Source organism: Pneumocystis jirovecii (assembly GCF_001477535.1).
Source record: "Pneumocystis jirovecii RU7 chromosome Unknown supercont1.5, whole genome shotgun sequence".
NCBI classification, from domain to species: domain Eukaryota; kingdom Fungi; phylum Ascomycota; class Pneumocystomycetes; order Pneumocystales; family Pneumocystaceae; genus Pneumocystis; species Pneumocystis jirovecii.
In genome coordinates this window covers 467,882-483,255 of record NW_017264779.1, presented here as the reverse complement: position 1 = coordinate 483,255, position 15,374 = coordinate 467,882, and the positions used below count along the sequence as shown (strand labels likewise).

At 28.8% G+C, this 15,374-nt stretch overlaps 10 protein-coding genes across 10 annotated transcripts; 5 read left to right on the top strand and 5 right to left on the bottom strand.

Annotated features, from left to right (window-relative positions):
• Positions 1 to 246: 246 nt before the first annotated feature.
• On the top strand, positions 247 to 1,175 carry T551_01393 (uncharacterized protein; the record flags this gene model as incomplete). Its single annotated transcript, XM_018373656.1, has 3 exons — positions 247 to 315; positions 361 to 753; positions 795 to 1,175. 3 exons carry the CDS (start codon positions 247 to 249, stop codon positions 1,173 to 1,175), a joined length of 843 nt encoding a protein of 280 aa, XP_018230311.1.
• Positions 1,176 to 1,547: 372 nt separating this feature from the next.
• Positions 1,548 to 2,183, bottom strand: T551_01392 (uncharacterized protein; the record flags this gene model as incomplete). The annotated part of the gene is made up of 4 exons (XM_018373655.1): positions 1,548 to 1,709; positions 1,750 to 2,001; positions 2,046 to 2,094; positions 2,143 to 2,183. The coding sequence occupies 4 exons, from the start codon at positions 2,181 to 2,183 to the stop codon at positions 1,548 to 1,550; spliced, it is 504 nt and encodes a 167-aa protein (XP_018230310.1).
• Positions 2,184 to 3,492: 1,309 nt separating this feature from the next.
• T551_01391 (uncharacterized protein) lies at positions 3,493 to 3,894 on the bottom strand (the record flags this gene model as incomplete). The annotated part of the gene is made up of 2 exons (XM_018373654.1): positions 3,493 to 3,656; positions 3,699 to 3,894. 2 exons carry the CDS (start codon positions 3,892 to 3,894, stop codon positions 3,493 to 3,495), a joined length of 360 nt encoding a protein of 119 aa, XP_018230309.1.
• Positions 3,895 to 4,267: 373 nt separating this feature from the next.
• T551_01390 (nitrogen permease regulating protein NPR2) lies at positions 4,268 to 5,813 on the top strand (the record flags this gene model as incomplete). The annotated part of the gene is made up of 8 exons (XM_018373653.1): positions 4,268 to 4,309; positions 4,361 to 4,735; positions 4,782 to 4,890; positions 4,932 to 5,068; positions 5,112 to 5,209; positions 5,251 to 5,378; positions 5,425 to 5,653; positions 5,699 to 5,813. 8 exons carry the CDS (start codon positions 4,268 to 4,270, stop codon positions 5,811 to 5,813), a joined length of 1,233 nt encoding a protein of 410 aa, XP_018230308.1.
• A 45-nt stretch (positions 5,814 to 5,858) lies between these two features.
• T551_01389 (uncharacterized protein) lies at positions 5,859 to 6,878 on the bottom strand (the record flags this gene model as incomplete). The annotated part of the gene is made up of 6 exons (XM_018373652.1): positions 5,859 to 5,930; positions 5,977 to 6,034; positions 6,081 to 6,531; positions 6,580 to 6,596; positions 6,639 to 6,779; positions 6,826 to 6,878. The coding sequence occupies 6 exons, from the start codon at positions 6,876 to 6,878 to the stop codon at positions 5,859 to 5,861; spliced, it is 792 nt and encodes a 263-aa protein (XP_018230307.1).
• A 229-nt stretch (positions 6,879 to 7,107) lies between these two features.
• On the top strand, positions 7,108 to 8,497 carry T551_01388 (threonine-tRNA ligase; the record flags this gene model as incomplete). Its single annotated transcript, XM_018373651.1, has 2 exons — positions 7,108 to 7,553; positions 7,600 to 8,497. The coding sequence occupies 2 exons, from the start codon at positions 7,108 to 7,110 to the stop codon at positions 8,495 to 8,497; spliced, it is 1,344 nt and encodes a 447-aa protein (XP_018230306.1).
• Positions 8,498 to 8,806: 309 nt separating this feature from the next.
• Positions 8,807 to 10,223, bottom strand: T551_01387 (septum formation protein Maf; the record flags this gene model as incomplete). The annotated part of the gene is made up of 5 exons (XM_018373650.1): positions 8,807 to 8,948; positions 8,988 to 9,058; positions 9,211 to 9,517; positions 9,566 to 9,721; positions 10,032 to 10,223. 5 exons carry the CDS (start codon positions 10,221 to 10,223, stop codon positions 8,862 to 8,864), a joined length of 813 nt encoding a protein of 270 aa, XP_018230305.1. The 3' UTR covers positions 8,807 to 8,861.
• A 743-nt stretch (positions 10,224 to 10,966) lies between these two features.
• On the top strand, positions 10,967 to 11,284 carry T551_01386 (uncharacterized protein; the record flags this gene model as incomplete). Its single annotated transcript, XM_018373649.1, has 1 exon — positions 10,967 to 11,284. One exon carries the CDS (start codon positions 10,967 to 10,969, stop codon positions 11,282 to 11,284), a length of 318 nt encoding a protein of 105 aa, XP_018230304.1.
• Positions 11,285 to 12,490: 1,206 nt separating this feature from the next.
• On the bottom strand, positions 12,491 to 12,934 carry T551_01385 (uncharacterized protein; the record flags this gene model as incomplete). The annotated part of the gene is made up of 2 exons (XM_018373648.1): positions 12,491 to 12,721; positions 12,764 to 12,934. The coding sequence occupies 2 exons, from the start codon at positions 12,932 to 12,934 to the stop codon at positions 12,491 to 12,493; spliced, it is 402 nt and encodes a 133-aa protein (XP_018230303.1).
• Positions 12,935 to 13,142: 208 nt separating this feature from the next.
• T551_01384 (histone acetyltransferase NGG1) lies at positions 13,143 to 15,355 on the top strand (the record flags this gene model as incomplete). The annotated part of the gene is made up of 5 exons (XM_018373647.1): positions 13,143 to 13,202; positions 13,635 to 14,067; positions 14,112 to 14,437; positions 14,481 to 14,861; positions 14,909 to 15,355. 5 exons carry the CDS (start codon positions 13,143 to 13,145, stop codon positions 15,353 to 15,355), a joined length of 1,647 nt encoding a protein of 548 aa, XP_018230302.1.
• Between the last annotated feature and the right edge of the window lie 19 nt (positions 15,356 to 15,374).

The following is a 15,374-nucleotide window of genomic DNA, read 5'->3' as shown; positions in this document are numbered from 1 at the left end:
ATAGCAACCTGCTGTTTTGGTTTTTGCGATATGCAGACGTCAGATTATTAGAAAAAATTTTATATTTTATTTTTTCATTAAGTTAGAATATTTGAATTGAAAAGAATAATTCTTGCTTAAAAGTTTAGGTAAGTTAATAATAGTGTTTTTTTAAAAAAAAAATCTTAAAAATACGCCAAAAATAATGTTTTTTTAAACTTAATAATCTTTTATAGCTTGAATACCCTCTAGTTATTGCTTTTTTCAATGTTCTCTTCTAAAGATACACAATCTGAAGTATCTTATATTAATGCTTGGCACAAAAAACAAACAGCGGTAGCTTATTTATTAAATTTTATTTTTAATACTAAACAATTGAAGCTGGCATCTGCTTTTCGATTGCTTTCTGAAGCATGCAGTGCGGCTGCACGGGAACTTCAGGATTTTTCTTTACCTTATGCATTGCCTTTGAATGGAGAGAAAGTTAAACATGTTGCAGTTGAACAATCTGCAACAGAAAATTCTATATTTTCTTCATCAGAAATCCAAATGATTCAGGAGTCTACTCCAGAGCTTCAAGCAGATGTAACAGAAGTTAAGAAACGTAAAGCTCGTGATCCTAATCAACCTAAGCGGCCGTTGAGTGCATATTTGTCATTTCAATTAAAAACACGCCAAGCAGTTAAGGATAGCCTAGGAGAAAGTGCAACGCAAAAAGAAATACTTAGTGAGATTGCTGAAAGATGGTCTAAGCTTAATGATGATGAAAGAAAGGTAATGAACATACTAATAGTGAATTATTTCTTATCAGTTAGCCCTTTGAAGAAGAAGCAAGAAAAGCACGAGAACAGTATGATAAAGAAATGACGGCGTATCGTTCTTCAGAATCTAAAAATAATTCAAACGCTTTGTTGACAAAAGAAAATCCTGTAGAAACACATATTAAGACTCCTCCTTTACAAAAAGATTTAGAAGAGAGTAAAGAAAGTTTAAAAACTGTCTCTATAGTCGAAGAAGTAAATGATACAAATACTTCTAAAAATAATATCAATGAAGTTGTAAAAGAAAAAAAAAGAAAACATAAGAAAAAAGGAGATGGATCACATTTGTCAAGTGATGGTAATGCCTCGCTTAAAGAAGAGAAAAAGGAACGTAAAAAGCATAAGAAAAAAGAAGGACATGTAGAGAAGGGATAATAATTGTTCAGGTTTATTGTCATACTATTAATAAAATTCTATATAACAGGTAAAATGGGAATTTGTTTCTATTAATTTAATCTTTTTGGGTTTTATTTATCATGTTTTAAAAATCATATTTAGAAAATAACCCAAGATAGTTAGAGTATTGAATAGGTTAATTGTATAGTTTAGCTACATAATATTTACTATAATTTATGGAACATTAGAATGTATACCATATAAATAATATATAAAGCGATAGCCCTATAAATAGTAATAGATTTAGATTAAAGTATTTTGGTGTGCTAAAAAGGATATTGTAAATGTAAAGTAGTTTAATTTTTCAAAGTATAATTTTTTGTATGAATATCCTTTTTTTTTTAATATCTTTTAAATTTTGTTATCTGTATTATTTTGATCATTATGTATCCATGAAATAGGTGCCAGATTTGCCACACTAGAATCGCTACGATCTACTGTTTGATCCTCAGAGCTCGTTTGATTTTGGGAATTTGTTTGAAATACTTCAAAATTTACAGTTGTTGATGTTACCTGAAAAAATTAAAAACTAAATTTAAAAAAAAAAAAATACCATGATTGTTTTTTCTACTGCTCTTAGATATTTTGATAAAGAATTGTAGTGTAATTTAGGTGTTAAAAGAAGCTCTGCTAAACGTTGTACAGTATGTGGAGGATGTGATGAGAAATTAGAAAGTAAAACATTAATAATTCTGTAAAATAAAGCCTTTTCTGATTCAGAAACACTTGAAGGAATTCCATCTTCTATTTCTATGCCATTTTGAGTTTCTGAAAATGATTTTGATGGCTCAAATAACCATAGATTCTGAATATTAATTAACCATATTTTAAATATTTATTTCAACTAACCTTTTTTAAACGGTTTTCAAAGACAGATTTCCAATCAGTCCATTCTTCACTAAATATAAAAGTTAATTATATATTTTAATAAAAAAGTATAAAAAACTTAAAAATTCCTGTACTTGCAAGAGCATCTAAAAATGACATTTATTTAATTTTTAAAATGAAAAAATTAAATAATTATAAAAATGACATTTATTCATTTAAAAAAGGATATTTTTTAATATTTTCTAATGTTTCAGATACTTTTCAATCCTTTTTAACTTTTTTAAAATATTGAATTCTATAATTACGTTGAGATCTTATAGATCAAGTTTAAAAAATTCAATACATTTTATTTTAATGAAAACTATTTAATATAAATAAAAAATTATAAATATAAATCTAAAAGTATTGGTGCATCTATCTTTCTATTATTCTTTTGTCTATAGTAACTTTTTTTATGTATAAATATTTTATTAAATAAGAATCTGTATATCTATGTAAGGTTCAAATTTTAAAAATAATTCATATTTTTTGCAATTTAGACCATATGTATTTAAATCAGAAAATTTATATTTTAGTTAATATACAGTGATTTAATAATCTAATAAATAATAAATTTCTTTTTTTTTTTGAATTTGGAACTTTATTGAATGAGTTATGGTATTTAATTTATGTATCCTTTTTTTATATGTATTAAAAAAATATCTCATTTTAAATAAGTACAACTAATTATTTCAAAAAAATATATCTCAAAAATTTATGTATTTTGTGAAAAATACTAAATATTAAATTTTATAAAAATAAAATAACCCATAAATCTTATAAATCAATTTTTTTTTATATAAACTATTTTTTGTTTTTTTTTTTTTTTAAAGATATCTATAAAATCGTATAGCTAAAGTAAAACTTTATAATGTCATATTTCGAAATTAAAAATGTAAAATAATGAATTAAATATAGAAAAAAGCATACCATTTATGTTAGCCTTTCTAATTGATATATTATAATAATGTAAATAAATAATCATATTATCTACTTTTATTATTAAAATATATACATGTATCTTTTCTGAACATATGTGATTTTCCTTCATATAAAAAATGTTTTTTGTGACTATAATTGTTTTGTTTACTTTATATAAAAATAATTATAATTTTTTAAACAGATAAAAAGAAAGTTAATAATATAATTAGGATTTTTATGAAATTTCTAAAAACCAAAAATAATTTATTCTATAAATATTTTATTAATATTTGTTTTATTAAGAAAAATTCAAAATTATACAATAAAGTACATTTAAATTTATTTGTAACAAGATTTTGAAAAACTATAAATCATTTTTGGAAAAATATATGATCTTGTATTAAAATTATATCTTTAAAAACAAAAAAAAAAACTAGATATTACATAATAAGAGAATATTTTAATATTCAAAAATTGTTTTAAATTGATAAAAATATAAAATAAAAAATCACTGTTGATATTTATTTAAAATAAAATAACATTTCTCCATTCTCAATTGAGCTTCTTTAAGTGTTTTATAAATTAAATTCATTCTTTTCTTAAGATCAATAGAATCATTAAGAATCTCTTCAAGAATTTCTGGATTAACAAGATGGATACATGCCTGTAATTCTAAAAAAACTAAGCATTATTAAAAACAAAAACAAAAATTACTTTGGATTAAAGAATCTAATTTCTCTGATAATGTTTTTTCTGTATTATAAACCTCTCTTATGTTTAAGAACATATCAGTTACCGATGGATACAGTAAGTTATATAAAATATCTGGCAATTTATCATCCTTTATAACTTCATTTAACTCGTTTAAAGAATCATTTTCAAATAAAACAGAAGATTCAGGTTGTTCCATTCATAAATAAAGATATACAAGAGATATAATAGACAAATACAATAAGATCGATGCATAGTCTCGAAAAACCATATATCAAAACAATGATATATATAATTATTAAACAATAGTATATATATTTAGAAAAATATAACTTTAAAGATAAAAAAATATTAATATAATATTTATTATTTATATAAAAAATATATTAATTTAATACGTTTTTACTACATTAAACGATGAATATCTTAAGTTCAAAATTAAAAGAGAAAATTTAGTGATTTTCTTAAAAACATAAAGTATTTTAAAATTTTTTAATAGAAGTATACAAACTAAAAGTTTTTAAAACCTATAGATACTTTTTTTTAATTTAAAATGTTAGATTGACACAACAATGGATAAAAAAGAACTTGTAGAAGGATATGAACAAGATAAGGTATATATAAAGCCAATGTTTATATGAATAGTAATAAAATATATGTAAAAGGAATATGAAACATTTCCAGTTAGAATTTTAGCAATTTTTTTTGCAGAATTTCATCCAATTCAAGGGCCACAAATTGTCCATCAAGTACCGCCTAATGCAGTGACATTAGAAGAAGGAGAAGCGAATAAACGCCCATTATTTGAATTTGAACCTATATCAGAATATATTATCCCTAAACGAAAGCTTTGTGATCGCGTAGTAGCAATTTGTACCAATGGATATAGGATTTTAGGACATCCTGTATGTATTGTAGATGGCACATATGAAAGAAATGCACTGATTTTTAATTGTGCACTTGTATTTCGAGAAGAGGATGACAGCTCATGTTATATACCTGTAGTGAGGCGGTTAGCAAAAGTATTTAGATCATTAGAAGTATGAAATGAATGGTTGAAGAATGTGAAACTGATCAGAAATATAGGAACAAGGGAATTTTATATCCAAAGATAAAACAAAGATGATTATTTATAATATTATTGAGCAGATCATGGAGGATCTAAATAACTACTGCGAATGCATGATATCTATTGGTATGTTATAATTCATTAAAAAGGAAATAATAATAAGAAAGATGAATCAAATACGATTAATATCAAATTGTTTCCAACATTTTCGAATCCCCCAAAAGTACTCCCGCATCAAGTTCCTATATTGACAGTTCAACTGGATTTGTTAATGAATGTTAACTGGGATCTTACAGTCCGGAAGGTTATATAGTTATTCTACATTTACTTAAACTTACTACTTTTAGGTTGTTCCATTTATTGATGGCATTAATTCAGTTAAAAGGATTACTGAACTAGCAAATGTTGATTATACATTTATTTGTCGATGTATGGAACATCTTTTGTAAATATTTTTTTTCTTTTTACTTCGAATAATTATGTTAGATATTATGGATGTTTAATCATCGTGGATATTTTCCAATTTAGTAACATGTATGCACCAACACCAGATATTAATATGTTAGTTGAAGACTTGGCACTTCGTGAAGAATGTCTTGCATATATTTCTACACGTAGTCTTTTGCACATTATGGTTTATTTGCTAAAATATGTCTGTAGGGCATGACGTTCCTTTATCTTTTGCATTTATTTTTCATTTATACTGCTCTTTGCGACAAAGAATTACATTGAAAAACTGGATAATTGAAAATAGACTATCATTGAGAGGAATTGACATACGTCGTTTTATATCTTTCGGAATTATAAAGGGATTTTTATATAGGATTCACAGATACCCATTTTTAACAGAAAATAATAGCTCTGATAATACAAATGAATCATTATTGAAGTATATAATAATTTAAATTATGAAAACATTATTTAATTTTGCTAGATATTTAGACGGTACACATAATATGGATGAGATTTGTACAGAAACAAAGAAGTCAATTAAAGAAGTGGAAACTGAACTCAAAAGTTTTGGAAAAATAGATTATATACATCGATAATAATTAATAATACGCAAATTTATCACGTCCATGTTTAACTCGAATCTAGGATTTCGTTAAATTCAATATTATACATTTTTTGATATATACATCAAGTAATGCCTCATTTAAAGTACCCTAATTATATTACTTAAAAACAGTTCATTCAATGATGCAAACATACTTCTTTAAAAGCAGCTTTTAACTGTGCAATTTCTTCTTGAGTTAATTTCCGTCCAGCCCTATTTATATTTGGTTTTTTTACATAAAATTAACAATATAACTCACATTGATTCAAGTTCTTTGCTTCGGATTTTATTTACAACAATTTCTTTTGTTTCAATTTTTCGCTTTTTACGACATCCTTGTATTTTTGCACGGAAACATTCACAAAAACCAATAGTTTCAGCATCGCCTCGAATCTCTATACCCTCTTCTAATTCACGGACACTAAGAAATTTTTCATAAACACTTTGAATCGCAAGACCGTCTTCTCTAAGATAACATTCAAATTGTTCAACATAACCAAGTGCATCCTGTTTTGCAGAAAGAAAGCCATATTTGTCACAGGATAAATATTTGCCAGTGGATGATTTAAAACTATATTTTCCTGTATCTGAAATGGTAGTAGCCACCCACACTTGACGAACATCATCTGGTTCAACAGTATTTAAGTTATCTGAAGTATCCAGAGGCATTCCAAAAACTTTTCCAGAGGCATCACATGAAAGTGCTATAGCTAGTGCAAAAATATAAATATATTTATTTAGTTTCAATTAAAACTTACGAGGAGAAGATGGAAATCTAATTACGAATAAGTTTATTTTTAATTTCGGGTAATCTTACGTCAGAAATAGAGGTCCATTGATATCTTCTAACGAAGTCAAACGTATCCAACTTGTTTCTTCATCATCAACATTTTCTATTTCATTTGTAGTTTCGGTGACTATTTCACCGGTCGTCGCAGAAGACCTCTTTTTTCGTTTTCTAAAAGAGATTAACTAGTTAATTACACAAGATATTCAAAAAAAACTTTTTTTCTCCTTTGAAGCTCAATTTAGACGATTTAGTAGGATATGAACTCATTTTTTTTAAACAGAATTTTTTCGAATTTCAGCGAGTTTTAAATGAATATGTTTTACCGCAGTTTTAATGACTTAGTATTATCTTTGTAAAAATGAACAAAATAAATCTCTTAAGAGCTGAAATATTGTGTTATAATCGAATTAATTTAAATGATTTATGTTTAAACATTAACTTACATGTTTATAGATCAAAACGTCATTGGATCGATAAAATTGAAAAAAGATGGCTAATGACACTGAGTAAAAATCTAAATGCTGGAAGACTATCTGGTCTTCAGAAAGTTAAGGGGCTTGAAGACCTTCTAATGACATCAGATGTATCTCCTGGATCTATTTTTATGTTACCCTATGGTACTCGAATATACAACAAACTAGTGGAATTCATGAGGATTCAATGTAAAATTTATGGATATCAGGAAGTAAGAAGTCCTATGATTTATAAAAAATCACTTTGGAAAAAAAGTGGCCATTGGGAAAATTATAAAAATGAAATGTTTGAAGTAATTGGCCAAAATACAGCAAAAAACAACAAAAAAGAAATTGGAAATTATTTTCAAGATGAAACATATGGATTAAAACCAATGAACTGTCCTGGTCATTGTCTTATTTATTCATCTAAAGAAAGATCATATAGGGATTTGCCAATTCGTTATACAGACTTTGGAACACTACATCGGTCTAAATAAATACAACATTTTGAGATTTAACTAACATAATTATAGCAATGAACCATCTGGATCATTAAGTGGGTTAACAAGACTTCGTCAGTTTCATCAAGATGATGCGCATATTTTTTGTCGACAATCACAAATTTTTGATGAAATATCTTCAATTTTAGATATTATTAAAACAACATATTCAGTTCTTAAGTTCCCTTCATACGAGTATTCTTTATCAACTAGACCTTCTAAATTTGTTGGTACGCTTGAAGATTGGGAAAAAGCTGAAGAAATATTAAAGCATGCTTTAAATGCTAAAAAACAACAATGGTTTTATAATGAAAAAGATGGGGCATTTTATGGGCCCAAAATTGACCTTTTAGTAACAGATAAAAATGGCAAAAAATATCAAATGGCTACTATTCAACTAGATTTTCAGCTTCCTTTAAGATTTCAACTTAAATATAGATCACCTGTTGAAAATGACTTAAAAGATACATCTAAAGGTGCTTCTGTCATGAAAACACCAGTAATTATACATAGAGCTATTTTTGGGTCTATAGAAAGAATGATGGCATTATTGTTAGAATATACTGAAGGACAAATACCTTTTTGGCTAAGTCCTCGTCAAGCAATCATTATTCCAATTGGTGGGAAAAATATCATAGAATATGCAAATGATGTCTATTATCAAATATCTGGATATGAAAATAATTCAAAAGTTCTTCAAACAATTCATAAAAGGATATTTTACGTCGATTTAGATTTAAGTCAAAGAACACTTGCCAAGATGATTAGAGAGGCATGGGTAAAAGCATATAATTTTATAATTATTATCGGTGATAAAGAACTGAAAACAAAAACTGTTTCTGTTAGATCTAGGGATGGTAAAAAACAAGAAATTATGCAACCCAAAGACGTATATAACATGTTTACGAAACTAGAAGCATCATATGAATAAATACATTCTCTTCTTTTATAATTCTAGTAAATAGTTTTAATAAATGGTTCATTATTACAATGAAACATAAATTAAATTATACAGATTTTTTATTCAACAACATTTATAAAGTATATAGTCTATGTTTTTATGGGAATTTAATAGATATTTTCTAATACTTAATAATACATCCATTTAATTATCAATATATATTATTTCAGATTATGTATATAGTCAGAAATAAACTTTATGCAAACAGTAGACATTTTTTAGCTATAAATCAAAAGCAAGACTTAATAAATAACCAATAGCAGCCTGAGATATATTTTCTCCTATGGTTATTAAATCTATAATAATCTTGAATGGTAAATTATTAATTCCAAAGCTAGATCATATGGTCTGGAAGATTATCATATAAGTCTTCGTTTAGTGTCTTTTCAATTAGCTTAAAAGTAGAACGCACTGGAAGGCCCTAAAACATATTAATAAAAATAATATATGTTGGTACTACAATGATATTAGTATAATCACCGCTTATCGATTCAACAAGTAATGCACCATATCCTTGAATACCATAACCACCTATAAAAATATAGTTAGTATGAAAAGTAAAAAATAAGAAGTAGGTATAAAAAGCTTATAAGTAAAAAAGATATATATCAATAATACAAAACAACTCAATAAACTTTAAAAACCATATATAATTCAAATTTAACACAATTCTAAAAACGCACCTGCTTTGTCTATACCCTCACCACAACGAACATACGCTTCAAGAAATTCATCTGACACAGATGCATCAAACGTCACTTCTGACTCCTCTACATGTGTACGAAGATTGTATCCTGGATGAATTGGCACCCGTAAAGGCACGATTACTGCAACACCTGTAAAAACCTTATGTGGGCGCTTGCTATCACGCAGCCGCCGTAGTGTTACCAACTGTTCTGACTGTGATCGAGGCTTCCCAAGAATCAAAGCACCTGATAATACCACGGTATCTGCGGCTACTACCAATGCAGGCGGTGGAGACGTATTTACCTTTTATACAGGTAAGACGCAGCCTAAATAACATTGTTTGCACTGTACCTGTGATTCATAAACACGCAGTGCCTTACGGCTGGCCATATCCACACAAAACTCCCAGGGTATACGATCAGATGGATTCACTGGTTCTTCCAAGTCAGGTAACTGTACTTCAACATTGCAAAAACCCTGTATAATAAAGTCAGAACGCAAAAATACCTAAAACAAAACTAAGATGCAGTAAATCAATACATTTTATATTGTTTTTCAAAATATTTTGCATTATTTTGCAAAAAAAATTATATTGCATTGTTCATATGTATTTATAAAATAGTTTCAAATAAAAACTCAAACAAACCCTTATTGCAATATATTGCATAGCACATTATAACACACAACACCATGCTATACCATATTGCAACGAACTGCATCACATTGAAACATAATAAAGTACACAAAACACAGAATAAATCCCAATAAAACACATCTAACCTGCAACTGACACAAAATTAGGCCATGCCTGCCTTACCCATACCATTTGCTCAATTAACCGCCTGCGCCTCGGTGATGAGGATGCAAGTATTATACGTTTACCCTGAAGTTGTTCATGCACTGGCGTTGATAATACCGCTACTGACTCATATGGTGGCGGGTCTGATGAAGGGGATGGTGGTGCCTTTGCCAGTGCCTCCTTCTGCACATCCTTGTCCATACTTTGCATTATACTCCCCCAATATACTTTATACAGACTCTTATGCAGCTTTTATTTAACCTGTACTACTTTTGCCACTTAATCCACTTTGCACACCTATACTAGCCACTAATGAATACTTATGTGGACTTTCCAAGTATTATGTTGTGCTTAACAGTATTTAAGATTGCTTGATTATATTTAAGAGACACTTAAGAGTATTTAATTGTATTTAACAGTGTTTAATAGCACTTAATAACGTTTAATAATGTTTAAAAGCGTTAGGCTATATTTTAAGGATATATTGTAGATGCTTGGCAAATATTCAATGGGTATCTATCTGTATTTAGCAAGCATCTAGCAATTATCACCATTACCCTCCAGGCACCGCCGAGTGTTGCCTCCTCCTGACAAACACACGTCTGTCCGCTTTTCCGCCCATCCAACCGGTTCATCGTACATTGTCTCTCTTTACATCCTCTTATCAGTATCTTAGCAACATTTTAGCAATATCTTAATAATATCTACTGGTCTTTTACTACAATTTACCGTATTTACCATATTTTACCGTGTTTACTGTGTTTTACTACATTTTGCTTCGTTTTTTTTTGCGAGATCTCACTTTATTTCATTGCATTTTACTACATTTCATCGTATTTTACCCTGTTTCTGTCTTTTCTGCTTTGTTTTACCATGTTTAGGGACGCTGTTTTTTTGTAGTGTTTTCTACTGATCTGTGCTTTAAAACCCCTAGAAACTCCTGGAAATTTTCAATGAACTGCTCCAATGGCACCAACGAATCAAATACTACTAATGCCGCCGTGTCTACTGCTTCTAATGATGCACAAACGCCTTTAATGCTACCTGCTGTCCCTTCCAATCCTTCAGCTACTACTGGTGTTCCACAGGCAACACTGCGCCTTGATCAGCTTGGACCGGTTATTGTTAATAGTGATGGAACACTTGCACGCATTGATAATTGGGCAGCGTTAACTGATGCAGAAAAACGCAATATTGAACGTCTGCTTGTACGTCGTAATTGTGCACGTCTCGAAGCATTGCGAGCGGCAGACAATACTAAAGATACATAATACTGTCAATTAGCAGTGTATAGTTAAATAATAGTATTAGGCAGTGTTTGTAATAGCAATGCAATGCTAATATAATGCCAATATTAATGTAATATTAGTATCATTAGTAACATCAATAATGTTATTAACACTAATTAATATTGAATATAATTTTAATATTACAAATATTATTACATTAACCTTAATATTGCTAATGTTGTCATGTTAATGTTATAATGTTAACACTATTAATATTGCTAATATTATTAACGTTATAATATTATTAATATTAACAATAGTATATTTGATAAAACATATACAAACATAAAGATAGATGTAAAATGGAAATGCAAAGAAAGTGCATACAGTTAGCATATAGTGCTCATATAACGTACATAGTGTATACATAATGTGTATATAGTTGATATGTAGTATATATAGTATATATAGTATATATAGTATATATTAATGCATACAGTATACATATAACATGGTTTCACTCTATGCAGTACATGCAGTGTATGTACTTATATATGTTTAAACAAGTCTAGACATACAGACACTGTGCTGCAGACATATAAATGTTTACATATATAATATGTTATGTGCAAAATACATGTACCATTGCAATATATCTATATTATGCATGCATACATCGTAATACATATTATACATATATTACATGCGTTACATCTGTGCTGATCTATAGTATATACAACTTATCTATACAATATATATGCATTATAAATGCTATATGCATTACATACATGTTATATATGTTATATATGTTATATGCACATTATATATATTATATACACTACACACGCTATTATATATACCACACTCTTAACAGCACATGTAACCCAATTTGAGTTACAACATATATACCATATATATAATCTGCATGCAACATTTATAACATAGCAGAGTGTGTATGCTATACAAAACTCATGTATAATAGAGACATAAAGCACTGATAGGCAGTGTATATAATGTATACAATGTATATAACGCATATATAACATATACAATACATACAAAGCACGCTATACATACGCTATGTAGTGCATATACAATGTATATACACTACAATATATTCCATAAAATGCATACACTGCACATATACAATGCATATATAATGCGTACAACGCATGATATGCATATATCACAAACAATGTAGTACATGTAATCGCTAAATATCGATCTATGCTCAATACAAACATAGATTCATCGTTGCAGAGAACATTCATACATAGGACGCTCTATTGCGCCTCTGACTACCCTTTTTTTCCGCTTAGAAGCACTATCTCGCCTTGACTTTGTGTTTGCACGGACAAAACGTGCATAAAGTCCCTGTGATGTGCCTGTTGCTGTTTTTTCTGGCTGAGTTCCCACCTCCAGAGATGCAAGACGTGTATCAAGCAGACGTGTCCACCAGGCTTCTACTTGACTACCTAGCTTTTATTATGAGTTGCAGATATAATAAATATATGTGTATACGCCCTGTTTGCTTGCAGGCGGCAACTGAAGCGGCACTGCAAGGCTGTTAGCACGTAATCCATGACCATAACCTTTCCAGCCAAATGCCTTTAAATATTGTTCAGCATGTAAGCGGGAAGGCGGTGATGTGTGCAATGAATAGATACCCGAACCAGCAGGTTCTTCGGACATGCAGAAACAATGTATATACGGCATATATAACGCATATAATACACATATAATGGCAAATATTGCAGATAAATACAATACAAGGGAAAACAACAGCAAAAAGAGATAGAATAGAGGTAAAGATAGAGTATGAATATATAACAAGAATATCAGTATAAAGCAAGAAAACAGGTACATACATATGAATTTAAGCGCATATATATGGAATTAAATGTATATACGCGAGGACAAAGAAGAATATAAAAGGAAAAAGGCAGTATTGGATACTCGAGTTATATGCGTTATATATATTTTAAAACATAACGCAGAATTCGTAGTCGAGATTTACCAAAAACATCAAAAAAATAACAAATCAGAAAAAGTGGGTATTTGACAAAGAATTCTGGGAAATCTAAAGGGATTTTATACTTTAAAAGGGTTTTAATAAGATTTCCTTTTTTTTCCGAGTGAAATACGTGATTTCTCTAGAAATTGGAGGATTATGAAAGGTAACTAACATGATTCTAGATATGCTATTTTCTGGAATTGATTATTGTATTTTAAAGAAAAAAGCAGTATATTTATGCATTTTTATTTGAATTGGTCCTTTTTTTGGTTTACGTTTAGTGAAAAACGCATCTTCTAGTTTAAAAAATATAATAAAAACACTTTTACAAAGACAAAAAAAGATTGTCTTAATGCAGGCATAGGAAATTATTGTTAGACTGCTAGAATTTATTGTATTTTTAAGACAGATAGTATGGGACAGCTAGATGGAAATGAATTGATTTATGAAGAAATGAAAACAGAATGTGGCTTGCTTAGTATGCATCTTCCGGGAAATGGGATATCTGAAGAGAGTACGGAGCATGGTATTCCGAGTATTTCCCGATTATTAGAATTAAAAAAAGATATGAAGGATGTTTTTGCAAAGATTCAGAAGAAACAGGAAATTTTGGAAGAAGAATTGCGAGATATTCAAGTTAAATATAAAGAATGGCTCTCAAAGGACTTGGATACTAGCGTATCGATGGACAAATCAGAAGAAGCCGTGAAAAAAGTGGGAAAAATAAATGTAAATGACAATATAGTATCCCGAAGATCTCAACTTCCAAGTGAACCAATTCAAACAAAGGATGACTCTAAGGAAAAATTTAGTTAGTTTTTGATTTAATATTTTTAACATATTTAACAAACGTAGTGTTAAGTGAAACTTATTGTGAATCCCTTAAAGAGATCAATGAATCTACGGAGCTGCAGGGATTACCTGAAGTACCTTTTTCAGAAAAAAAAAATATTTATGATGATATTTTACATATTTCAGATCCTGAGGAATTAAAACAGCGTTTAGGGGTTTCTTATTTTCCTACTGTTGATCTTTCCGATAAGCTTCCTGGAGATCCTGTTAATGAAGATTTTTCTAAAATCAAAGCACCTATTCAAGTATCTATTTCTACGTATTATGCATACTTGGAACCCTTTTATCGGCCTTTTTCTGAAGAAGATATAGCCTTTTTGAAAGAAAAAGTATATTACTGTTCTATAAATAAATATGCTTACGATCATATAGGGAGATGAGTTGACGACATACATGATTCCTCCTTTGGGTATATTTTCTGAAAATGTATGGAGCTCGGAAGACCCATCTAATATAGCCTCTTCTGGGTTTAATGCTATTTCTTCTGTTCCTTATGGATCACCTAGTCAATTAACAGATGAACATTTATATACAGAGGAAATATCATGTGGGCCGTTGTTAGAGCGGCTTTTGTGCGCAATATTAAAGGAAGAAAATGTTTCAGATGATGAACAGAAAACAGATGATAATGAAAAGGATTCAGATTTATCCAATTCTGGAAGCAAGATTCCCATTATTAAAGCTGATTATCATACCCTTGAAGAAAGATTAAAAAGAGAGCTTAGATATATAGGTATTTTGGGTGAAAAAGAGGTATATTTTGATTTTTAATGTAAATATTGTATTTTACTTTTATATAGATCGATTGGAATAATCGAGAAGATGATGAAATATCATCAAATTTACGATCTCTACAGTCTCAGCTAAGACGACAATGCGCTATCAATTCAGCAAGAAAAAATAAATTAATTAAATTAATAAAAGAGCATCTTGCGTATCAAGAATATTCTGTTATTTTAAACGATCTTAATAAACAACTTGAACAAGCTTTTTTAAGAAGGTTTAAAAGTATTGAAGCAAAAAAGAAAAAAACTATAGGGAATGCCAATTCAACTGATAGTGGCTCCGGAAAAATAGGACTAAGTAATCATATTCATGCATTAATGCAACGAAGGAAAAAATGGATTGAGAAAGTGGGATCAATATTTACACCAATTGAGAAATATACACGATTACCTACAGATACAATCTATGATGATTTTGATAATGTAAACACAGATGAAATTATAGACGAAATTGAGATATAATTTATTTATTTATTAAATA